We start from the raw sequence: 26,963 nt of genomic DNA on the forward strand, positions 1-26,963 counted from the left end.
CTCGGAACCGAGGATGACTTGCTTCCACATTAAAAATGAGTTCGCAGGTGACTGATAAGTCCAATGCAGGACCTACAGTCTCTGTCACAGGTGGGGCAGACGGTGGTTGAAGGGGCAGGTGGGTGGGGTGTTTGGGTTGACGTGTGCTCCTTGCGCTGCCTGCGCTTGCTCCCGGCGAAGAGACTCGAGGTGTTCGGCGCCTTCCTGGATGCTTCTCCTCCACTTTGTGTGGTCTTGGGCCAGGGATTCCCTGGTGTCGGTGGGGCTGTTACACTTTTTCAAGGAGGCTTTAAGGGTGTTCTTGAAGCATTTCCTCTGCCCACCTGGGGCTCTCTTGCCATGCCGGAGCTCCGAGTAGAGCGCTAGTTTTGGGAGTCTCGTATCGGGCATGCGGACAATGTGACCCGTCCATCGGAGCTGATCGAGCGTGGTCAAAGCTTCAATGTTGGGGATGTTGGCCTGAGCAAGAACACTGACGTTGGTACGCCTATCCTGCCAATGGATTTGCAGGATCTTGCAGAGTCAGCGTTGGTGGTACCTCTCCAGTGCTTTGAGGTGCCTGCTGTACATGATCCATGTCTCTGAGGCATACAGCAGGGCGGGTATCACTGTTGCTCTGTAGACCATGAGCTTAGTGCCAGGTTTGAGGTCCTGGTCTTCAAACACTCTCTTCCTCAGGTGACCGAAGGCTGCACTGGCACACTGGAGGCAGTGTTGGACTTCGTCGTCGACGTCTGCCCTTGTTGACAGTAGGCTCCCGAGGTATGGAAAGTGGTCCACATTGTCCAAGGTCTTATCGTGGATTTTGATAATCGGGGGGGCAGTACTGTATGGTGGGGGCAGGTTGGTAGAGGACCTTTGTCTTACGGATGTTTAGTGTAAGGCCCATGCTCTCGTACGCTTCAGTGAAGGTGTTGACGATGGTTTGGAGTTCGACCTCCTAGTGAGCACGGTAACAGCAGTAATGTAAAATGGGCTGATAGTAAATTGCCGGCTTGTTTTACACCACACCCAATTTGCTATCAGCCATGGCACTATTCAAGAACAGCGGGAAATGTCCCAGCATTATGGGCAGCTTTACTCCCTCAATCAATACCACCAAAAAACAGATTAACTTCTCACTAAGGTCATGGCGGTTTGTCGGATGCTGTTGAAGTATCTCTCTCTCCTATAACCTCTCAGACTTTAAAATAGTTATCAGTTGCTGCAATATGTTTGATTGTTGCCATCACTAAACATTGTTTTGTCCAAAACTGGGTGGCAATTTAGGGGAAGGTAGTGAGGTGAGACAATTGACAGATACAGCTGGGGAAAAATATCATTCAAGAGAATGCAATGCATTAACAATTCTGATGTAAGAATTAATAACACATATTTTCCACAATCAATTAATAACCTGATTAATCAAGCCATCAAAAAGTGAATTCTGTCTCCAGTGTTAACTATTGGCAATAAGTAAATATATCACGTAAATCAACATGTTTTGTTTTCACTGACAGTTTATTTTATCACACTGATGATTTGTTTTGCCTTTGTCTTATACTTCCAACCCATCAATGACTTTTTAGTTTTAAATCAATAAAAATTACTTCAAAATGCTTTATTATATTAACAGTAGACTAAGCAAAACCAAATATCTTAGAGGTCATAATTTTGTAGCAAATTATACCCTATGCACAATTTTCAAAATATTTTTATCCCATTTTATCTCCCCATTTTACTCTCTTTGGAGTCATTCGCCAATATTCCTTTACTATCCCATTTAAAGTCAAGTACATAAATTCACGAGGATGGGGAAAAGATGTCATTGAATGGCACTACCTGATTCAGCAGGATGAAAGCCTCAGTCAAAGCGAAGCCCAGCATTCCAATTCCTTTTGCATTCAGGGTATCAAGGTGTTCTCTGAAATGCTATATGGTTGGGGGGGAAAAATTGGCACAATAAATTTTTAAACACTTACAATTTCTTAAAATGCTATTTTCAGCTTTTGATAGAGCCATAAACAAATGTTTGTTCTGCTTATACTATTTAATTAATAAATAACTCTATACATACAATGCAGAACAACCTAACAACATGTGAACCTATTCTGAGACAGTGCAGCAAGATAGCTCACTACAGAGTCACTCATTACATGATCAGTTCCCAATCACAACTATGCCAAAAAGCCATGTAGTGGAGGCTTGCAGACCCCTATAGGAAGCAAGTTATTTTGGGGGAAGGGGAATATTTCCTTTGGCCACTATGTATGATTTGGCCATCAATAGTGAGCAGAGGAAATATTGTTCCCAATTACAAACCTGTGGCAGGCTGCATCCACTATTGTCCAGAAAATGGTATATGATGTCAGGGGGCCTTCAGGAGGCTGGGGAAACATAAATTATTAATGTCAAAATCTAATAGTAAATCATGTTACACAAATTATATTGTGTTAGCACCTCAGTTTTGTAATGTATGCACCGAGCAGCGTCAACGGGGGAGAGAGGCGCGCAGGAAAACGCGCAGAGCGCAGCCGGTGTTCAAGGGCCGAGCAGCGTCAGCGGGGAAGAAAGGAAAGCGCGGGAGACGCCATTATAAGCCGCAGCGGGGAAGAAAGGAAAGCGCGGGAGACGCCATTTTAAGCCAGTCTAACCACACCCAAAAATGCCGAAGAGTGTCAGTATCACAGCGTTCGACAATGAAGTCGAAGGTTGGACGACATATGTCGAATGCATAGAAGTATACTGCAAGGCAAATTAAGTGCCAGATGACAAGAAAGCGCTGGTATTGTTGAATTCAATGGGTGCAAAAACGTATGGCTTACTACGAAACTTCGTAACCCCAGAGAAGCCAGTAGAAAAGGATTTTGAAAACATAGTGTCAATCCTATAGGACCACTTAAACCCCACACCGCTGCTGATAGCAGAAAGATTTAAGTTTCACAAAAGGAACCAGCATAAAGATGAAAGTAATGCTGAGTATTTAATGGAACTGTGCAAGCTATCGAAACACTGCCAGTTTGGAATGGGACTAGCAGATACTTTAAGGGACAAGTTTGTGTGTGGGCTTCAAAGTGAAGGAACCCAGAAACAGCTTCTATCAGAAAAGGATCTTACGCTGGACAAGGCTTTCAGCATTGCAGTATCACATGAAGCAGCAGCACGGGGCGTGGCAGAGATACAACGGAGACCGCAAGAATATGGCACAAATGAAATGTCATACGGAACAGTGAAGTGCTATCGCTGCAGCAGAACAACACACGACCATAATGATTGCTGATTCAAGGACAAAGTGTGCAGACAGTGTGGAAAAGTAGGACACATAGCAAGAGTCTGCAGGTCGGGAAAGAAAACCAGCAGCAAGAAATCTCCACAGGAGAAGTACAAGAAGGTACATAAGGTGACGGAGAGTAGTTCAGACAAACAGAAAAGTGATACAGGCTCCGGAAGCAAGGAGCTGGGTTGTCTGAAACTACATAATGTGATCAAAACGGAGGATCACCAAACTATCTGGGTCACGCTCAAGATAGCAGGAGTCCAAGTGAAAATGGAATTGGACACAGGATCAGCCCTAACAGTCATAAACCGAAGGGACTACAAGCGGCTATTCTAACATATACCCTTGAGAGATACAAAGATGGTCTTGAAGACGTACATGGGGCAAAAAGTCTACCCCAAAGGAAAAATAAGGGTGGACATTATATATAACGGCAAGGAAACACCAAAAATGGACCTATATGTATTGCCAGATGGAGGACCACCACTACTAGGACGTGAATGGATCTGGAAGATACAGCTAGATTGGCATTCCATACAAGCACTGACTGTAGATGCCAAAAAGGATGACGACGTCACACCTGGACGACTGTCAAAAATGCTAACTGACGCACAATAAGTGTTCCAGCAGGGACTTGGAACACTAAAAGGCATAACAGCGATGATCAAAATAGAGGAAAATGCAAGCCCAAAGTTTTTTAAGGCCAGACCGGTACCTTATGCGATCCGCCCAGCTGTCGAAGCAGAGCTGGAAGGTTTGGAACGTTCAGGAGTACTGTCCAAAGTGGACTGGAGCGAGTGGGCTACACCCATCGTTCCTGTAATGAAGAGGTCGTTGAGTAATACGCCTGGGGAACCAAAGAAGGTTCGCATCTGTGGGGACTTTAAGGTGACAGTGAACCCAGTCCTTCACACGGTACAATATCCGCTTCCGCGGATTGAAGATATTTTCGCCTCGCTATCTGGAGGGAAACGCTTCACTAAGATTGATCTGGCCCAGGCGTACCTGCAAATGGAGGTAGAAGAAGCCTCGAAACAGTATCTCACGATCAACACTCATAAAGGTCTCTACCAATACAACCGGCTGGTGTTCGGGGTAGCATCAGCTCCGGCTATTTGGCAAAGGGCAATGGAACAAGTCCTGCAAGGGATTCCAGGGACCCAGTGTTATTTGGACGGCATCCTGGTCATGGGCGAAAATGACAGTGATCACCTCGCCAACCTGGAGCAAGTGCTCACTAGATTGAAGGAATATGGGCTCCGAGCTAATCGCCACAAATGCAAGTTTTTCCAGAAGCAGATCTCGTATTGTGGCCACGTTATTGATAAAGAGGGGTTACATAAGTCCCCTGAAAAGATTGAGGCAGTAGTCAAGGCTCCAGCACCGGAAAATGTGTCACAACTGAGGTCGTTCCTCGGGCTGGTGAACTACTACCATAAGTTCTTGCCGAATTTGTCTACCGTACTACACGCACTGAACACCCTACTGCAAACGGGGGTACCATGGAAGTGGAGTGACGAATGTAAACGAGCTTTCCAGAAGAGCAAAGCATTGATCACATCAAAAGAGGTGTTGGCTCATTTCAACCCAGCACTACCAATTTGGTTGGCGTGTGATGCATCACCCTATGGCATTGGAGCGGTGCTGTCGCACAAATTCCCGGACGGCTCGGAGAGGCCAGTAGCCTTTGCGTCTCGGTCACTAACCTCAGCCGAGCGTAACTACGCCCAGATTGACAGGGAGGCCCTCAGCCTAGTGTGGGGAGTGAAAAACTTCAATCACTATCTGCACGGGCAGAAGTTCACCTTGCTGACTGACCACCAACCACTTGTCTCCATCTTTAATCCAAAGAAGGGCGTTCCGGTGATGACTGCGCAACGGCTACAAAGATGGTCCCTTTTTCTAGGGGCGCACCAATATGAAATCAAGTATAAGGGCACGAAACAGCATGGAAACGCTGATGGGCTATCATGCCTGCCACTGCCTACTGCCGAGGAAGCACCAGCAGTGGATCCTGTCGAAATATTTTATTCGACTATAATTGAATGATTGCCAGTAACTAACGCTGGTATAGAGAAGGAGACCCGAAATGACCCGACGCTGTCTCGGGTATATGATTTGACGGTGAATGGATGGCCAGCACATGGCGACTCACTGTTGCCAGCAGTCTCATCCAGAAGAGAACAGCTGTCAGTATGCCAGGGGACCTTGATGTGTTGATCCCGAGTGGTAATTCCACCCAAGTTAAGGGAGAGAGTGCTCAATGAGCTTCACGAAGGTCATCTGGGATAGGTGAAAATGAAAAGCCTTGCTAGGGCTTATGTGTGGTGGCCGGGGATCGATCAGCAAATCGAGGAACTGACAAAGAGCTGCTCAGGATGCCAGAAGGTCCAAAATGCACCACCACATGCCCCTCTACACCCATGGGAGTGGCCCTCATCTCCATGGCAACGGGTGCATATTGATTTTGCTGGTCCATTCATGGACTCAATGTTTTTAATAGCTGTGGATGCACACTCGAAATGGCCTGAGGTGATCAAAATGTCCTCCACCACCACGGAGAAAACTATTGCAATCCTATGGACCATTTTTGCCAGGAACGGCTTGCCAGAGCAGATTTGCTCTGATAACGGACCACAGTTTGTGTCCGAAGAGTTTCGAAGATTTATGAAACGGAATGGGGTAAGGCATTACACATCCGCCCCGTATCATCCAGCCACAAATGGATTGGCTGAGAGGTTCGTACAAACCTTTAAGAAGGCAATAAAGGCTATGTACAATGACAACATTCCGCTGCAGCACAAGGTGGACAATTTCCTGTTCGCCTACCGGAATGCGACACAAGCAGTCACCAACCAGGCCCGGCCATGATGTTCTTTAACCGAAGGTTGAGATCTCATCTGGATTTGCTCAGACCAAATGTACGAAGAGATGTTGAGAGTAAGCAATTCCAGCACATCAATGAGAAGCCGACAAGGAACTTCAATGTAGGGCAACCGGTCTTGGCCCGCGACTACCGAACAGAGAAATGGCAACCAGGAACGATATGCACACGGCAGGGGCCACTAATGTACACAGTGGATGTTGGGGAGAACATTGTGAGACGCCATGCTGACCAGATCCTAGAGTCACAGGAACGAGTCAACCCCATGTCTCGGCCATACGTACCTGGTGAGGGACCCGACGTACAGGTCGCATCTACCTCAGAAACAATAGCATTGGAAGCTGATGAATCAACTGACGACAGGGTGTTAGAATCGCCGCCGCACCAAGAGCGAGACACTCGGGAAAGGCGTTATCCAGAAAGAATCAGGAAGCCTCCCCAAAGACTGAATTTATAAATAGACTATTTTCAGTTAATGTTGCATGTTAAAAGTGTTAATTGTAATTAGTTTGATATTTAATTGTTAAATGAGTGTTATGGTACTGTTAATCTAAAAGGGGAGGAATTGTAATGTCTGTACCTTTAAGGGGAGAACTACTTTTTACAGCTCCTGTATACTGTAGTACCGGCAGTGACCACACCTGTATATAAACCCTGAGTAGTGATCTGTATAGTTAGTTCTAGAGTAACCCTCATTCAGTAAACACCGGTTGATCGTTCCCTGCAGTCTTTTGTCTGATTATTGAAGGACACAACAACAAGATACACGGATCTAACAAGTTTCATAATAAAATTAAAAAATATGTAATTTTGGGAGGTGAAGCTGCCGCTGTGAAGCCTGACTCAAAGGAAAATCACCAGAAGTCGGGAGGGTCACAAGTAGACCAGGTTGACCCCTGTGCTTGATTCTCTAGTGTGTGCTTCTGTCAAGCAAGGCTCCAAGCTGTCCTTCGCTAAAACACCCTACACTCGTGTTACCTTAGAGACCCATGCTATTTTTGTACTAGAAGGCAATTTTGTAATATAATTAATATACACTATATTTTCTAACCTATCATGAGTAATTTCTCAGGAACCAAGTTTTTTGTATTACAATAAATGTGCCCTAGTGTGTGCCCATAATTGTAGCATATAATACAGCATAAATTCCAGTAGCCTTATTGCAGAAATGTTGTTGCAGCTGAGAGCCTGAAAGTGAGGATGGGATGTATTTTAAATGTTTATGATAAGACAGTAAACTCAACTTTTGCCACCTATTGCTGAGATTTGCAAAAGGCAAATAAATAAAAATCTGGATTATCTTAATGCGTAAACCTGAAAGCTGATACAGAAAATTTGTATTTTTCATTTCGAAGCACTGTCATTTACTTTCAGCAGGCTTCCATCCATCATCATAGTTTCCATTGGGAATCCTGCCATCACACTTTAATCCCTCCTGGAACCAGACATATTACGTGGAGCTGTTAAGGTTACTGGGTTTACTCAAGCTGAGATTTGTTCATATTGCTGACAACACAATCACCTACAGTGCTAGTAATGGGGAAATGCTCTGCAGCCCTTTGAGAAATGTACAAAATGATGAAACATCTGGAGAAGTCCAGTCAGATTAATTGCAATGTCCACCCTGTGAAAGTCAGTGTTCCAGGTCATCAACCAAGAGTTGCGTTAGTAGAAGTTTAATAACGCACAGTTAACTCAATTGAAAACAAGTTTATTTTACCAAGAAAAAAACTTGCTGACATCAGGTATTTACCTATCTATTTATTTCCCGACCCAGAATGTAGTAATAAATTGCTTTTACTGCCACACGCTTTTAGTGCATGTGAAGAGTACAACAACTTTCAACCTCAAAGCAAAATCTGCTGAATAAATAGCCATTCATTATCATACTCAGGCCAACACCATGGGGTTGATTTTAGCTCCCTGCGTGTTTCGAGCAAGCAGAGTATGGGTGAGTGCCAAACGCACTTGCAGGCTCAAATTTCAGGCTCGGGGTATTTTAACGGGTGGAAAATGGCAGCTGGTCGGCAGGTGGGAGTGGACATTCAGGCAGCCTGCAGCAAGAAAAGGCTCACTGTCAACAAGGTAAGTCGCGGGGAGCAGGTTTCAAGAGGAAACTCCTCCTGGCTCCACCTGGGGGCTTCTTGCACACTGTAGAGTTTGAAGGAGTAGTTGGAGCTTGTGCAGCTTTAAGCAAATCTTGCGAACGAATCCGGAAATGGGTGCAGAACCCTCACTTCAATTTTGAAATACACTAATTTCAGGCGGCCACCATGCCAACCTAAAAAAAGACCCTGCCAAATGTAGCTCATGCAAATCAGGCGCAGGCCTTCCCACTGCTAAAATTTTCAGCATGAAGGTCCATAGGATTCAGGGTAGAGGCCAGGCTGGCCACATGCAAGCCATCAATAATGCCCTACACTTTGGGGAAACCAGCCATATGGATAAAGTGCAGTATCCTTTCATGTTGCCAGTGGTTTCGTGTTAGGAAAGAGTTAGCCATGATTTTGCCTGAAGGTAAGACTCTGTTATTGCTCCATTTATGCATATCAACTTACTGCTGGTTGTCTGCCCATCTGATTTTCAGGAGGCTCTTGATTTTGGCCATAACTGCCATTGGAAACAGACTGAAATCTGTATTTTTATTAATATATGTAAATCGTGGTGAAATTATGCAGTTAAGACCTCAATACTATTTCCGTTTGTACTCACATGCCTGCTGCCAGTTCCTGAACCCACCCACAAACCATGGGCGATACAAGTTGGTAGGCAGCCATTTCCAGCGGTATTTAAAGGGATCCTTAGCTGCAGTAAGGAAATGCTGGAAACAGGTCTGGAACTCATTCTTACTGCAGTTGCTTGTGTGTTTTGAGCCTTAAAGCATTCCAATAATTGATCTCCTTGTTATTGTAGGCACTGCAAAAACTTTCCCTGCACGAAAAACTCCCTTTCACTCCCAATGCTTCCATCCCTCCCCATTAAGGTGCTGCTTCAGGCTGTCTGGTCGAGTTTCCCATCCTTCCAATCGCGAGCTGCCTATGAGGTGCATTATTGGCATTGGCAGCTTGTCGATTCAATGTTAATGAGGCCCGACCATAAAAACTGATTGAGCCTGCCACCGATTTCATTGGGCAGGCAGAGTAGACAACCCGATATCTACTGGAAACAAAAATCCCCCCATGTTGCCCAGCAACCAGAGTCAGATAATTTCCTGAGCTTTAATTGTCTGAAAAAAAATGGCTGGTGAGTTAGTTTTCAGCGAACCAAAGGTAATGTGGCCCACTTCCAGAATGGACTGTGAACCAATTAAGGCTCAGGAAAACGGTACTGTAAACTTATAAATTAAAAATAGAAATTGCAGAGTAAGTGAAAATGGAGTATATTATTTAGAAACAATGTAAAAAGTAGTGAAAGTAATACAATAGATGCTAGAGAGAATAAAGGGAAGACAGAGAGTCCAGAAGTAAAGTGCTTTAATATAAGGAGTTATATTATAGTAATAGAGATGCTCCTGATAGCTGAGTCTCTATTACTGTAATATTAGGGCTTGTTTCAATGTCACAGTGTATGAGCTGAAATCTCAGAAACTAGCTGGCCCAGATGCCTATCTCCTTTTTCTCTCTGATGTAGTTTCTGATCATTTTCTTCCTTTGTTGCTCTCCCTCTTTCTCTCTTTAACTGACCTTGGTTGCTTCTGGCTGTTATTTTTATGCTTCATTTTTTCAGGATGTTTTTCAGGATCATTTGTTTCCTGATGTCTGAACTGATCAATCTCTCCTTTTATCTTTGTTTTATGGTATTTTTTTTCTTGCTCACATATTAGTTGACCAGATAGGGTCATGTTTCTCAGCCACACTGCAGTGTAAGTCTTCAGTAGTCAACAACTGTGCCCCATTTCTCTTTGCTTGATAGAAATCCTGCAACTCTTCTTAATAACTTGAATTAGATACATCTTAGTCTTAAGTTTCTGTAAAGTTAGTTAATAGTTGATTAAATAGAGGCATGGCAAGGCAGCTCAGACCCGTGGAATGCACATCTTGTGCCATGTGGGTAATCCAGGACGCTACCCATGTCCTGGACAACCACGTGTGCAGGAGGTGTCGTCAGCTGGAGGAGCTCGAGCTCTGGGTTTCGGAGCTTGAGCAGCAGCTGGCGTCACTGCGGTGCATCCGCAAGGCTGAGAGTTTCATGGATAGCACGTTTCAGGAGGTGGTCACCCCGCAGCTAAAGAGTGTGCAGGCAGAGAGGGAATGGGTGACAGCCAGACAGAAGAGGAGGACCAGGCAGGTAGTGCAGGAGTCCCGAGTGCATCTCACTCTCTAACCAATATTCTGTTCTGAGTACCGGTGAGGGCGATGGTTCCTCTGGAGAGTACAGCCAGAGCCAAGTCCACGGCATCATGGGTGGCTCAGCTGTACAAGGGAAGAGGAGGAAGATAGGGAAGGCAATAATGGTAGGGGATTCGATTGTTAGGGGAGCAGACAATCATTTCTGCGGCCGCAGACATGACTCCAGGATGGTATGTTGCCTCCCTGGTGCCAGGGTTAAGGATGTCACTGACCGGCTGAAGAACATTCTGAGGGGGGAGGGTGAACAGCCAGAGTTCGTGGTCCATATCAGTACCAATGACATAGGTAGAAAAAGGGATGAGGTCCTGCAGGCAGATTTCAGGGAGCTAGGAAAGAGATTAGAAAGCAGGACCTCAAAAGGTAGTAATCTCTGATTTACTCCCGGTGCCACACACGAATGAGTATAAAAATAGGAGGATAAAGCAGATGAATGCATGGCTGGAGAGATGGTGCAGGAGGGAGGGCTTCAGATTCTTGGGGCATTGGGGCTGGTTCTGGGGGAGGTGGGACCTGTACAGAGCTGGTACCAATATCCTCGCGGGGAGGTTTGCTCATGCTATTGGAGAGGGTTTAAACATAGAAACATAGAAGATAGGAGCAGGAGTAGGCCATTCGGCCCTTCGAGCCTGCTCCGCCATTTAATGAGATCATGGCTGATCATTCAAATTCAGTACCCTGTCCCTGCCTTCTCCCAATATCCCTTGATCCCTTTAGCCTTAAGAAATATATCCAACTCTTTCTTGAATATATTTAATGAACTGGCCTCCACCGCCCTCTGTGGCAGAGAATTCCACAGGTTCACCACTCTCTGGGTGAAGAAATTCCTCCTCATTTCAGTCCTAAATGTCCTACCCCTTATCCTTAGACTATGACCCCTGGTTCTGGACTCCCCGACCATCGGGAACACCCTTCCAGCATCTAGTCTGTCCAGGCCTGACAGAATTTTATAGGTTTCGATGAGATCCCCTCTCAATCTTCTAAACTCTAGTGAGTATAAGCCCAATCGACACAATCTCTCCTCGTACGTCATTCCTGCCATCCCAGGTATCAGCCTGGTGAATCTTCGCTGCACTCCTTCCATGGCAAGAACATCCTTCCTCAGATAAGGCGACCAAAACTGCACACAATACTCAAGGTGCGGTCTCACCAAGGCCCTGTACAACTGTAGCAAGACATCCTTGTTCCTGTACTCGAACCCTCTTGCTACGAAGGCCAACATACCATTTGCCTTCTTAACCGCCTGCTGCACCTGCATGCTTACCTTCAGTGACTGGTGCACAAGAACACCCAGGTCTCTTTGCACTTCCACTTCTCCCAATCTATTGCCATTCAGATAATAATGTGCCTTCCTGTTTTTGCCACCAAAGTGGATAACCTCACATTTATCCACATTATAGTGCATTTGCCATGTTTCTGCCCAATCACCTAACCTGTCCAAATCGTACTGAAGTTTCATGACATCCTCCTCGCAGCATACCCTCCCACCCAGCTTTGTGTCGTCTGCAAATTTGGAGATATTACATCCAATTCCCTCGTCCAGATCATTAATATATATTGTGAACAGCTGGGGTTCTAGGACCGATCCTTGCGGTACCCCACTAGTCACTGCCTGCCACTCGGAAAACGACCCGTTTATTCCAACTCTTTGCTTTCTGTCCGCCAACCAGTTCTCTATCCAAGTCAATACCTTGCCCCCAATCCCATGTGCCTTAATTTTGCACGCTAATCTCTTATGCGGGACCCTATCGAAAGCCTTCTGAAAATCCAAATACACCACATCCACTGGTTCTCCCTCATCTATTTTACCAGTTACATCCTCAAAAAATTCCAGTAGATTAGTCAAGCATGATTTACCTTTTGTAAATCCATGTTGACTTTGTCTGATCCTGTCACTGCTTTCCAAGTGCTCTGCTATTACATCTTTTATAATGGACTCTAGCATTTTCCCCACTACCGATGTCAGGCTTACCGGTCTATAATTCCCCGCTTTTTCTCTGCCACCTTTTTTGAATAGTGGGGTAACATTAGCTACCCTCCAATCCATGGGTACTGCTCCAGAGTCTATCGAGTTCTGGAAGATGACCAGCAATGCATCTACTATTTCTAGGGCCACTTCCTTAAGTACCCTGGGATGTAGATTATCAGGCCCTGGGGATTTATCGGCCTTCAGTCCCATCAATTTTCCTAACACCATTTCCCTACAAATACTGATTTCTTTCAGGTCCACCCTTTCATCAGACCCTATGTTCCCCGGTATTTCTGGGAGGTTATTTGTGTCCTCCTTTGTGAAGACAGAACCAAAATATGTATTTAGTTGGTCTGCCATTTCTTTGTTCCCCATTATAAATTCCCCTGATTCTGACTGCAAGGGACCTACGCTTGACTTCACCAATCTTTTTCTCTTCACATATCTATAAAAGCTTTTACAGTCAGTTTTTATGTTCCCTGCAAGCTTACTCTCATATTCTATTTTCCCTTTCTTAATTAATCCCTTTGTCCTCCTTTGTTGAATCCTGAACTGCTCCCAATCCTCAGGATTATTGCTTTTTCTGGCCAATTTGTATGTCCTCTCCTTGGATCTTATGCTATCCCTAATTTCCCTTGTTACCCACGGTTGAGTCACCTTTTTTGTTTTATTTTTATGCCAAACTGGGATGAACAACTTCTGTAGTTCATCCATTCGGTCTTTGAATGTTTGCCATTGCCTATCCACCGTCACCCCTTTGAATGCCATTCCCCAATCAATCCTACCCAACTCGCTCCTCAGACCATCGTAGTTTCCTTTATTTAAATTGAGGACCCTTGTTTCTGAGTCAACTACTTCATTCACCATCTTAATGAAGAATTCGATTATATTATGATCGCTCCGACCCAAGGGGCCTCGTACAACAAGATTGCTAATGAATCCTTTCTCGTTACTTAATAACCAGTCTAAGTTGGCAGGGGGATGGGCTCCAGGATGTTGCATTAGAAAGGAGAAACAAAGGACTGGGAGAGACGGATAGCACTAAAGTAAGAAATAGTAAAGTATTAGGTGGTGTCAGACTAAGAGAGAACACAGGATGGTCTAAGATAAGTTTACAGTGTATGTATGTGAACGCACGAAGCATAATAACAAGGCTGGTGAGTTGCAGGCGGAAATAGCCACATGGGAATATGATGTCGTGGCAATAACGGAGACCTGGCTCAAAAAAGGGCAGGATTGGGGATTAAATATTCCTGGATTTAAGGGCCGCGATTTTGCCAGCGCTCAGAGAGGCGGGTCAGAGGTTAAAGTCCTTTTGATTGACGCGGGTCCCAAACCCGCTGTCAACCCGCCTCCAAACAATCTTCCCAAGTGTCGGATCCCCGATTTGCAAATGGACCCGACACCTAGTGGTGGGAAATGGATTAAAGGCAATTACCTGCCTATTAACAAGTACTTGTCAGTAGTTTTCAGGCTGGTTTTCGATTTTCCCACTTCTGGGTTGGGTTTCACGACGTCCGGACAACACACCAGGTAAGTGTGGCATGCTGTGAGTCTGGTGTAATGTTTGTGAAAAAGTGACAGCTGCAGAAGTGGTGTGAAGGATGTAATATTGCACATGGTGAGTTTCAGAGCGAAGAAAATGTTGGTTACAGCATTTTAAAAATATATACAGATTTCTTTAGCTTACAAGTTTTTTAAATTAACTCTATGTCCAGTGCCACTTCATTGGGACAACCTCTCTCACCAGTGACAGATCGCTTCTGTCATCTCACCTGCAGCTGCCATCTATTCCAGCATATAGAGGGAGTCATTGGAGAGTCTGGGTGCAAGAGTTCCCCTTTGTGCAGTGATTATCAGTGTTTTCAGCACCTCAATGCTGTCAAACACGGAGAAATCAACTGTCAAAATAAAATTGTGCATGGTCCCTTTAAGGAAACCGGCAGATGACGCATCATCAAATGACGTCATCAGACCAGCTTCCTGTTAATTGGCCGTTAAGCACGCAGGGCGGGCTTAGCAAGGCCAATCAAGGGAAAGTCACGTCTGTGGAGCGGAGGCAGCTGGGGGCAGGACTGGAACCCGGAAACCATCTGACCCGCACCCATCCCAACACCGAGCAGAAAATCGCGGCCAAGGTGTTCAGGAAAGATAGGAGGTGGTGTGGCAGTATTGGTTAAGGAGAATGTTACAGTTCTGGAGAGGTCAAGGACAGAATCTATATGACTAGAGTTAAGAAATAATAGAGGTGCCATTACATTACTAGGTGTATTCTATTGGCCATCAACTAGTGGTAAAAATATGGAGGAGCAAATTTGCGAAGAAATTATAGAGAGATGCAAGAACTATAGAGTAGTGATAATGGGGGACTTCAACTATCCTAATATAGACTGGGATAGTGATAGTGTAAACGGCAGAGAGGGGGAAGAATTTCTGAAGTGTGTTCAGGAGAACTTTATTGAGCAGTATGTTTCCGGCCCAATGAGGACAGAGGCATTGCTGGATCTGTTTCTGGGGAATGGGGTAGGTTAAGTGGAGCAAGTGTCAGTAGGTGAACATTTAGGGAACAGTGATCATAGTATCATAAGGTTTAGATTAGCTATGGAAAAGGACAGGGAGCAATCTAGAGTAAAAATACTTAATTGGAGGATGGCCAATTTCAGTGGGATGTGAATGGATCTGGCCCGAGTAAATTGAAATCAAAGATTGGCAGGCAAAACTGTAATGGAACAATGGGCTGCCTTTAAAGAGGAAATAGTTTGGGTACAGTCGAGGTACATTCCCACTAGGGGGAAAGGTAGGGCAACTAAAATCAGAGCTCCCTGGATGACAAAAGAGATAGAGAGTAAGATGAAGCAGAATAAGAGTGCATATGACAGATGTCAGGTCGAGAATACATCTGAGAATCAAGCTAAATATAGAAAGTTCAGAGGAGAAGTGAAAAAGAAAATAAGAGGGACAAAGAGATGGTATGAGAATAAAATGGCAGCTAACATAAAAGTTAATCCAAAAGTCTTCTTTAGGCATATAAATAGTAAATGGGTAGTAAGAGGAGGGGTGGGGTCAATTAGGGACCAAAAAGTAGACCTATGCATGGAGGTGGAGGGAATGGCTGAGATGCTAAATGAATACTTTGCATCTGTCTTCACCAAGGAAGAAGATGCTGCCATAGACATAGTGAACAAGGAGGTAGAGGAGTTACTGGATGGGATAAAAATTGATAAAGAGGAGGTACTAGAAAGGCTGGCTGTACTTAAAGTAGATAAGTTACCAGGACCAGATGAGATGCATCCTAGGAAGCTAAGGAAGAAATCGTGGAGGTACTGGCCATAATCTTCCAATCCTCCTTAGAAACAGGGGTGGTGCCAGAGGACTGGAAAATTGCAAATGTTACACCCTTGTTCAAAAAAGGGTATAAAGATAAACCCAGCAACTACAGGCCAGTCAGTTTAACCTCGGTAGTGGGGAAGCTTTTAGAATCAATAATCAAGGACAAAATTAACAGTCACTTGGACTTGTGTGGATTAATTAAGGAAAGCCAGCACGGATTTGTTAAAGGCAAATCGTGTTTAACCAACTTGATCGAGTATTTTGATGAGGAAACAGAGAGGATTGATGAGGGCAATGTGGTTGACATTGTGTACATGGATTTCCAAAAGACGTTCGACAAAGTGCCACATAATAGGTTTGCCAGCAAAATTGAAGCCCATGGAATAAAAGGGACAGCGGTAAGCCTGACATTGGTAGTGGGGAAAATGCTAGAGTCCATTATAAAAGATGTAATAGCAGAGCACTTGGAAAACAGTGACAGGATCGGACAAAGTCAACATGGATTTACAAAAGGTAAATCGCGCTTGACTAATCTACTGGAATTTTTTGAGGATGTAACTGGTAGAATAGATAAGGGAGAACCAGTGGATGTGGTATATTTGGACTTTCAGAAGGCTTTCAATAAGGTCCCGCATAAGAGATTAGCGTGTAAAGTTAAGGCACATGGGATTGGGGGCAAGGTATTGACTTGGATAGAGAACTTGTTGGCAGACAGAAAGCAAAGAGTTGGAATAAACGGGTCTTTTTCTGAGTGGCAGGCAGTGACTAGTGGGGTACCGCAGTGATCAGTCCTAGGACCCCAGCTATTCACAATATATATTAATGATCTAGACGAGGGAACTAGATGTAATGGGGGAGAAATTCGGTATCGTCCATTTTGAGGCGCGAATATCGGCCGGGCACAAAGTTAAGCGCCCGGCGCAAATTATCGCCGCCAGCTGCAAAATTTGCCTCTATCGCCCCTGGAGGTGATTGGAGTGCTAAATCAGGCGCTACACAACTCTCTTAAGGCGCTAAGCCTGAGGAGCAAGGCACTACCTCAGAGGGCGGGCGCAGCGCAGGTGCTGTCAGTTAGCGATTGAACACAGACATACTGGCACCGGTCAGTTCTTAAAGGGGAGGGTCGATCTTGCTCTGCAGCCACGCCCTGCTCACTGGAGCCTTGAATCTCGGCCTGGACAGACCCGTGGCGAAATCTTCCAGCCAGGGTCTATGGAGAGGGCCAGGGAGCGAGCACAGCGCTTCAGCGAGCGTGCCTTGGAGGCTCTGGTTGGCGCGGTGGAGCACAGAAGATCTCTACTGTACCCAGAGAGTGGCAGGAGGCCTTTGCCAAGCGAATACAGAAAAGCGTGGAGGGAGGTGGCTCACCGAATTTCTCCCCCATTACATCTAGCTCCCTCGTCTAGATCATTAATATATATTGTGAATAGCTGGGGTCCTAGGACCGATCCCTGCGGTACCTAGGACCCCTGTATGGTGCCTAGGACCCCTGCGCAATGCAGGAAAAAGTTCAACGACCTCACTCGGGTCGTCAGGGTGAGTGCCTTTTTTCAAAACCTCCTCATCCCTCCATCTCCAACTCACTTTATGGCCAGAGGGTCTTGAAAGCCCCAATGCCCAGCACTCATCCAACACCTATGGCCCTTTTATGAAACACACACGCACATTCCACACTTTGCATACAGTAAGGGCTATTCAACCATGGGAGGCATTTCAGACAAGGTCAAGGCTGCATACATTAAGGGCTATTCAACCATGGGAGGCATTTCAGGCAAGATCATGGCTGCATACCGTAAGGGCTATTCAACCATGGGAGGCATTTCAGGCAAGATCATGGCTGCATACAGTAAGGGCTATTCAACCATGGGAGGCATTTCAGGCAAGATCATGGCTGCATATTTGCTCAGACGCCGTCCTTTTTCTTGCAGGCCAAGCTGGCTCATAATAGGAGACAGCAGCAACGGACCGGTGGAGGGCGGCCTCACCTTCAAGCCCTCAGCGATCTTGAGCAGCGCGTCCACAGGATTGTGGCAAGCCGAATGCTTGGTCCCATCGCCACTGGAGACGCCGACCCCGTTCTGGCCAGCAATGGTAAGGTCATCACCTTTTTGTCCTCTCTCCTTCCACTTGTTCCTTACAACAGCAGCCTTTGACACTTTCAATCCAAATCAGTACATCGCTGCACTCATGTCTCCCTTGCTGCCACCCTGTCCTCACGCTAAAGCCACTTTTGTACCTCCCTGCTTTCAGATGGTGATTCACCAGGTGAGGAGACGGGCCCTCAAGCTGCCATTGGGAGTGAAGCTGAAGGCGAGGAGGAAGAGGAAGCCGGACCATCAGCGCAACCCTCTGCCGAGGCAGCCCATGCCCATACTGGGGACATGACTTCCCTGGAGGGGAGCGGGGGGGAATGGTCTGATGAGGGTGAAGCTCCAGGATCCAGCGGGCTGCAGCAAAGCGAGGGAGTTAGGGAAGCTCGAGGGCCTTCTCCCCGGACGGAGAGTATGGTCTCGAATCTTGCTGCACTGAACGCAGACGAGGAGCGAGTCCTCGCTGAAATGAGCGGGTAGTGACTAGTGGGGTACCGCAGGGATCGGTCCTGGGACCCCAGCTATTCACAATATATATTAATGGTCTAGGTGAGGGAATTGGATGTAATATCTCCAAGTTTGCAGACGACACAAAGCTGGGTGGGAGTGTGTGCTGTAAGGAGGATGCCGAGAAACTCCAGTATGATTTGGACAGGTTGGGTGATTGGGCAGAAGCATGGCAGATGCAATATAACATGGATAAATGCGAGGTTATCCACTTTGGTGTCAAAAACAGGAAGGCAGATTATTATCTGAATGGCAATAGATTGGGAGAAGGGGAAGTGCAACGAGACCTAGGTGTCCTTGTGCACCAGTCGCTGAAGGTAAGCATGCAGGTGCAGCGGGCGGTTAAGAAGGCAAATGGTATGTTGGCCTTCGTAGCGAGAGGGTTCGAGTACAGGAACAAGGATGTCTTGATGCAGTTGTACAGGGCCTTGGTGCGACCACACCTGGAGTATTGTGTGCAGTTTTGGTCGCCTTATCTGAGGAAGGATGTTCTTGCCATGGAGGGAGTTCAGCGAAGATTCACCAGGCTGATACCTGGGATGGCAGGAATGACATATGAGGAGAGATTGGGTCGATTGGGCTTATACTCGCTGGAGTTTAGAAGAATGAGAGGGTATCTCATTGAAACTTATAAAATTCTGACAGGACTGGACAGACTAGATGCAGGAAGGATGTTCCCGATGGTCGGGGAGTCCAGAACCAGGGGTCACAGACTAAGGATAAGGGGTAAGCCATTTAGGACAGAGATGAGGAGGAATTTCTTCACCCAGAGAGTGGTGAACCTGTGGAATTCTCTACCACAGAAGGCAGTAGAGGCCAATTCATTAAATATATTCAAGAAGGAGTTAGATATATTTCTTCAGGCTAAAGGGATCAAGGGATATGGAGAGAAGGCAGGGACAGGGTACTGAATTTGGATGATCAGCCATGATCGCATTGAATGGCGGAGCAGGCTCGAGGGGCCGAATGGCCTACTCCTGCTCCTATCTTCTATGTTTCTATGAGCGCCCAGGCGGAGCAAAGGCACACGGAGCTCATGGCTGCAGTGGCAAGGATGCCCGTATCCATTGAATCACTGGCAAGGAGTGTGGAGCACTTCGCTGGAGCACAGGCGGCTGCCACGCAAATGCTAAGTGCTGCAATGCAGTCAGTGGCTGGTCTCATGCTGACACAGATTGAGGTCACGCGAGCACTGACTGCTTCCACTCTTGTTGGATCGGGCAGATTTCCCCGGGGCTCTCACCGCGCTGCAGCAGGCCAGCAGTCTGTGCTCCAGCAGATTGCTCCGCGTGCTGAGGCGCTGCCCCATCGGAGTGCCAGTGTGTCAGTCGAGCAGGGAGTTGCTGTCCTCGCTCAAGATGACAGCATTCCTGCTGCCAACACTCTCACTTCTCCACTGCAGCTGCCACCACCTGTAGGACAGACTGCTGCCGCCCATGCAGAGTTGGAGCAGTCAGCAGCCGGGCCCTCCAGGCCCAGAGCTGGTCTAGGCCGTCCCTCAAGGGCATCTGCAGTCTCAGTTTCTGACACTCAGCAGCCTTCCCCCAGCCTTGCTGCAGCCACTGGGGTCCCATTACAGAGGAGCTGCAAGGTGGGAAGGGGGCAATTTCGCAAGGGAGGCAGATCACCCTCAAAGGGCAAAAAGTAGGAGGTGTGGCAAAATGTATTTCATTCTTTTATTGAAGGCTGAGGGGTGTGGTCAAATTTTTGTTACTGTTTTGGACATTGTCTCCAGGTTGTGAGAGCCAGTTGTGTGAATGACTTTTTTTTGGTGTTTCTTTCTACTACTTTGTCATGCGGAAATGAGACACAGTTTGGGAAATAAAGAAGTGTCTGTATTCAAAATGTGCATGTTTGGTCTTTGCACTCATTGTTGCTTTGACCGGCTTAGGGGTTGCGGGATGGTTTCATTCAGGTTGTTTGAATGGCAGAAGCCATTCCCTCAGAGGGGGCCTAGAAGCGACTTGCTATGAGCCTTTGATGGATGGCCCTTCCACTTTGTGCCTCCCTCCCGCCTTGGTGCTGCTGATGACCATCCTCCTCATCCTCCTCCTCCTCCTCTGCTGGTGCTCCAATGTCTGGTGGCATTGGCTGGGTCCTGAGGATTGCCAAGTTATGCAGCACACAACAACGAAGTGGGAGACTCGCTCAGGCGCGTACTGCAGGGCTCCTCCAGAATAGTCCAGACAGCGGAACCGTTGCTTGAGCACACCGATTGTGTGCTCAATTGTAGGATTCGCAAAAATCCAGGAAAATACAGTCTACATTGTAAAACTCCTGAAATGGCCACATTTTATGAACACAAGATGGAGTTGGCAGATCACATGACTCATTTCAGGAGGACATACCACTGCAGTATCTTAAAGAAACCTGAGTCACCATCGATTAGAAGATTCCAGAACTGACTGCAATTGATATGGTAAAATGGTTACAGTAGTAACGAAGTCAAAACAAAAGTATTTACACCTCAAGGTGTGTTAATTGCTAGCAAAACGCAAGCCCATCTCTGAAATCGCAGAGCACAGACAAAACCTATTATCTGTACCAAACTCAGAGGGACACAGGACAGATCCCATTAGTTTCATTTACAAGACATTAAAATAAAGTACCCGCTTTTGTCAAAGCAGCCTGCCCATTACTTTAACAAAAGAAAACCCCTGATTTGGCGCCAAGATAAGGGCAAGAAAACAGTATAACTGTTGGGGGAAAAGAGACATTAAAAAAAAACAGTTTTCACACAGACACGAGGTCAAAGGCAGAGCGAGTGGAGAGGTTCGATTACAGTTCGAGGAGCACGGGGGGCCTACAAGTTCGAGCAGGAGAGCAGGTTCAGGAGCCGGTCCCATAAGGAAGATTGGAGATCCCGGACGATACAGGAGCACCAAGGTCAAGGACAGTTTTAAAAACCCTGGTGAGCATAGAGGCCCAACTCCACCTAGCTGATCTAGTTGAGGTATACTGTAGAGACGGGAGGGTTTTTAATATTAAGGGCTTTGTAATTCGGGAGTGTTATTCATCCTTCGTTGTGCCGTGCGCTTTCTCCACCCCCGTTTTATTATATCGCTGATCTAGAATTGATGTATTATGATAGTCAAAGTATCTCTTGTGTGTTAAATTTTAGTTCCCATTGAGAGGCGTGTTCATGATTTTTGTCTGCATTGTTTCTTCATTCTCTATGTTTTATTCTCCTTAAAAATAAAGATACCTTTGATTTAAAACTTACCTTGTCTCACCTGATCCATTTGTCTTCCGAGTCACAAGTTGGGCCAACACATCAAGGTGGTCTGGCAATAAGCCCAGTGTCTAGAACCGGTGAGGGGGGAGCGCTTCGGAACCACTCACGAGCAGTGTGAAATCAAAAACCGATCTCGCACACCACAAGCTCGTTAAAACGACCCCTTACAGAATGGCGACCCAGATGGGACACTGGCTACAGAACCCTTGTGTGGTGGACAAAGACTCGGGTGAGACAGATGTTATGGAGGATAGGTTATCCTCCTACGTGTGTGGCAAAGTAAATGTAGCAAAAAAATGGGTATATGACCTGTTAGGAGCCGAGCATCCCCTAAAGGCAGCCGCCCAGTGGACGGCTAGTAAAGAGCACCGCAAGGGCATTGAAAAAGCGGTGTGGCTTATGTGCTACAAAAAGCAGGTTGTGGAACTGGACCACGCGGTGGCCAGTAAGGAAACCAAAATTAAGTATTTGTCCCGGGAGCTGCAGGAAAAGGTTGCAGTGGAAGGGAAGCTGCTAGTGGCTCTGGAGGCCATAAGCCAAGAGAGGGCAGCGATGGTCCGGGACCATCGGGGGAAGGTAGAAAGGCTGGAGGGCAAGATAGCTGAGCTGGAGGGGAGCGCTAGGTTCAGGGTAGAACACGTAGAGTATCAGGCAAGAGAATCCAGGGAGAAAGAGAGGAGATTAAAAACAGAGATTAGCCGCCTTACAGGGGAACTGAAGGCACAGGAGGAAAAGGTAGGCGAAGTAAAAGCAGCCTATAAGCTGGCCTGCGCTCAAGGGTTTGAGGAGGCAGACCACGGCCCCTGTAGGCAGGAAATAGAAAGCCTGAATCTGGCATTGGCCAGGGCAAAGGGGATGATATGCCTCATTAGCCCCAAGGTCGGCCAGGCTGAGTTCAACGGTAACCCAAGCAGGGAAGTCCCGCAGGCAGCCCCCAGAACAAAACGGGTTAGGGAACCCGAGATTTCACAGCCACCACCCCTAGCCCCTAGTTTTCCAGAGGTCTGGGATCAGGAGGGGGTGGAGGATGAAGAATCCAAGGTAGACCAGGGTACCCTGAGAGAGAATCAGGGACCGGGACCGGTGTACCCCGTGACACAACGGAGGTACGGACCACCCGGTGACGACGGGGAACCTGGGGACCTCCAGAACCAATTGCTGGTGCCACACGGTGCGCAACAATTGCGCTCCATGGTGAGCTACATCCCCAAGCTCACCATGAAGAGGGACCCTTCTCTTCACTTTAGGGAGATAGAGCAGGCGGCCTGTGTTAACGACTGCGACGAGGCAGAGAAGGCCAAGATGATGTTGTTCTTCCTGGGTAGCGATCTCCTCCAGACGCTACCCGATGGGTGTAAGAGGGGTCAGGAAAATTATGGCAGGCTGAAGGACGAGATCCTGGAGGCCATGGGGATGAACGAGGGGAGTCCGTTCACCCGGGTGGAGAAAACAGTCCAGCTCCTCGGGGAATTCCCGCAGGCGTTCGCGGATAGGCTGTGGCCAGTCTACCAGGGTGCGTGCCCGGGAATGCCGGCGTGAGCGAACCTGGACGGGGACCAGTTAGTCCACTGGCTCAGGTGCTTGATGAATAACTCCCTGCCCCGCGTTCGAACGCAGGCAATGGCCTGGTTCGACCCCCGAAACCCTCTGACCACGGAGGCGACGGTGATCCGCCAACTCACCGTCACCTTTAGAAACGGGAGGGATAGTGAGACACCCCAGCAAAACGGGAAGGTTTGTGAGGTCAGGCCTGGTGACCAGCCCCGTAAAGAGTGGCGCCAGGAAGGGAGCCGTCCCAACCAAAGCCGACAAACGTGCTACGGCTGCGGGAAGGAGGGGCATTGGCGCAGGGACTGTAAGAATCCCTGGAAGGACACAAGGGAAAAGGTCCCCACAGCCCCAGCCGAAGCCCCGGCCGCACCCCCGACCTCTGCCCCAGAGAGAGAGACGGAGCCAACTGTCCCTCCAGAGCTGCTGGACGTGCTGCTGGCTTCAGTGAGGTCATTGGTCCTCACTAAGGAAAAGATAGCAGCCACCACCGGTCCAGCGGTTCCCCCAACCCCTTCCCAAAGTGGCCCGCAATGACTGGAGCCTGCGCAGCCCGTCTATCTATGTGCGCTCCAGTACGACGGATGGAAGAGACCGCTCGTGCAGATGGAGGTAGAGAAGGAAACGGGGACTTATCTGTTGGATACGGGAGCTTCATGCACCGTGATTCATACGGAGAATCCCACCACCTCACCTCTGTCTAACGGGGTTCCATACGTCCTATCGGGGTTCACAGGGGCGGAGCAGACGGGTGCGTTCTCCAGGCCGCTCTCGATCCGCCTGGGCACACTCCAGACAAAGTGGACATGTGTCCTGGTGAGATGGGATGCGGAGGGAGGGAAGGGGATCCTAGGGGCCGACTTCATCGTGGGCCATGGGATCCTCGTGGACCTCAGGAACCATTGCCTTTGGGGGGCCAACACCGGAAAGGAAAGTGGAGTGGTAGTAATCCCGGGAAAGGATGGGAAGGGAACCCTGTGTACCATGAAGCCGAAAGGGAGTTACGACCTCGGTGAAATGATGGAGGGTATCCCAGAAGTATTTAGAGCCGAGGTGCAGGCTCAGTTAGGTGCGTTCGCCACGCACAAACACGACTGTGGGAGGGTTGCTAGCTTTGAGGTTAGGGTAGATGGGGATCCCATGGCCCGGCCCCAAAGGCAGTACAACTTCCCAAAGGAAGCAGAGGCTGATATGGAGGTGGCCATATCAGCGCTGGTACAGCAGGGGGTGCTGAGGCCTATAGCCACCCATGTGAACTCTCCGCTTTGGCCGGTTAAGAAACCGGACAATTCCTGGAGAGCCACGGTGGACTATCGGGTGTTGAACAGCAACATCCCCGCATGTGCCCCCACAGTGGCAGCAGTGGCCAACCTCATTGGGAGTATCCCCGCATCCGCGACTACGTTCACGGTGCTGGATATTTCCAATGGGTTCTGGTCGATCTCTGTGCGGAGGGAGGACCAGTATAAATTTGCCTTTACTTTCAAAGGGCAACAGTATACCTGGAATTGCTTGCCACAAGGCTTCCACAATAGTCCCAGCATTTTCCACCAATGCATGGCGGACAGCCTGAAGGAGTTCAGTCAGCCCCTTCAGTTAGTACAGTACGTGGACGACCTGCTCCTGTTTACCGACACGATCGGGGAGCACGGCTCACTGCTGTCTGAACTGTTGGAACTACTGACCAGAAGGGGGTTCAAAGTCAACCCAAAGAAAGCGCAGATTGGTCAAAAGGAAGTCAAGTTCCTGGGGCTGACCATCCGCGCCGGAGAAAGGGCCATCGATAGGGCTAGGAGGGAGGCGGTACAGGAGTTACCGGTCCCCGTCACCATAAAGGGTGTGAGGTCGTTTCTAGGGCTAACCGGGTACTGCCGAGACTTCATGGAGGACTATGCGGCCATGGCAGCCCCACTACTCCGACTCCTGCACAAGGGAGTGGAGTGGTCATGGGATGAAGGATGCCAGGCCGCGTTCGAGCTCCTAAAAAGGAAGCTGCAGACCGCACCGGCCCTGGGAGCGATAGATGGGGGAAGGGAGTTCTTCCTGGAGGTGGCGGCCAGCGGGGACAGTCTGAGTGCTGTGTTGCTCCAGGAGCGACATGGCAAGCTGAGACCCGTGGTTTACTCCTCCAGGGTGCTCACCGACGTGGCGAGGAGCTACTCAGTCTGTGAGCGGCACCTCTTGGCCACACACTGGGCTGTGAAAAGATCCGCCATCTTCACAGGCAGCTCCCCCATCACCCTCCTCACACACCACACGCCCACCAAGGTGCTTTTGGATGGGAGGATTAAGGATGGGACAGTAAGCAGTGCCCGCATTGCGCACTGGACCCTACTCCTCTCACAAATGGATCTGCGGGTATGAGGCCTGTGCGAGCCCAGATTAGCTGCCAACCTGGCTGACCCTGGGACAGCCCATCAATGTTCTGTTGAAGGGGTATGGGAGGTCGACGTTGGTCTCCGGGCTGGGATACATCCCACCGGCCGTGAGATTTACGTGGATGGTTCCAGCACAGTATCCGCTGGAAAGCGGCTCACGGGGTTCGGAATGTATGACCCAACGGCTGACATTGCGTTGGCGATTAAACTCCCCAGTACCATGAGCGCCCAGCAGGCAGAACTGTCTGCTGTGGCGTATGTGGTTACCCATCCCGAAGTTTTCCCTACCCCGTACATGATTTGCTCAGACAGCATGTTTACATGCAATTCGTGTACCGAATACCTGGCCATCTGGTCCCGTCGCGGATTCACTTCCGCGGATAGGAGACCCTTGGTGGTAAAGCCCCTGCTGGAGAAGATCCTGGCAGCCGTGGGGGAGAAGGGTGAGGTCTTCATCCGCAAGGTGAAGGCTCACTCCTCCACAGAACCTCGCGGTCAGGGGAACCAGCAAGCTGACGCACTGGCGAGAGAGGGTGCCCAGACCGGCATTTTCTGGGACCCCTACGGGTCTGGACCAGTGGCAGCTGTAAAAGGCAGGGATGGGATCCAGAAGAGTGTAGGGGTAGCGCTAGCCCCGGACCTCAAATCGGTCCAATCTCAGGACCCTGCCCTGAGAGGGGTATTTAACGCGGTTAGCGAGGGGAAGAAAATGGAAGGCTCGTATGGTGCAGCATCCCTGTCCATAAGAGAGGGAATGCTGTTTAAAGAAGAGCAGTGGGTGGTGCCTCAGCAGCACCGGAGGGAATTCCTTCAACTGGCCCATGAGGGACCAGGAGCAGGGCACCCTGGGCCTGAGGTCACCTGGCAGCGGGTGGAACAAGCAGGATGGTGGCCAGGACTCCGGGAGGACGTCCGGGAGTTTTGCGCGAACTGTCTTGTGTGCGCGGCAAATAACCCCGATCCTCACAGGAGTAAGGTGCTGATGGGACACGTTAGGAGGGTAGAGGGACCATGGCAGTCAATCCAAATTGACTATATCGGACCCTTACCCGCCACCCAGGGAGGCTATAAGTACTGCCTCGTTCTGGTGGACGTGTTCTCTAAATGGGTTGAAGCCTTCCCCTGCCGAACAGCCACAGCGTTAGGGACTGCGAGAATCTTGGTGCGGGAGGTGTTCTCAAGATGGGGACTGCCCCAGTTCGTGGAATGCGATCAGGGAAGCCAGTTTACCAGCCAAGTAATACAGAACACCCTGATGCTGCTGGGCATTCAGGGGAAATGGCACGTAGCCTACAATCCACAGTCATCGGGGATTGTGGAGCGGATGAACCGCACCTTAAAAGAAAAAATGAGGAAAGAGATAATGGGTTCGCCCCAAAGGTGGGCAGAAGTCCTGCCTCTTGTCCTCATGGGGATCCGC

General features: G+C 48.3%; 1 protein-coding gene across 1 annotated transcript in view; it reads right to left on the reverse strand.

The window, feature by feature from the left end:
- Positions 1–26,963, reverse strand: part of cacna2d3a (calcium channel, voltage-dependent, alpha 2/delta subunit 3a) — a 1,196,772-nt gene that overhangs the window by 476,604 nt on the left and 693,205 nt on the right. Inside the window, exon 10 of the mRNA XM_086001643.1 lies at positions 1,822–1,911. Within this exon, the coding sequence (XP_085857769.1) occupies positions 1,822–1,911 (90 nt within the window). The remainder of the gene's footprint in view (positions 1–1,821; positions 1,912–26,963) is intronic.

Source organism: Somniosus microcephalus, chromosome 11 (assembly GCF_052327205.1).
Source record: "Somniosus microcephalus isolate GS21.2 chromosome 11, FLI_Smic_1.0, whole genome shotgun sequence".
Taxonomy (NCBI): Eukaryota; Metazoa; Chordata; class Chondrichthyes; order Squaliformes; family Somniosidae; genus Somniosus; species Somniosus microcephalus.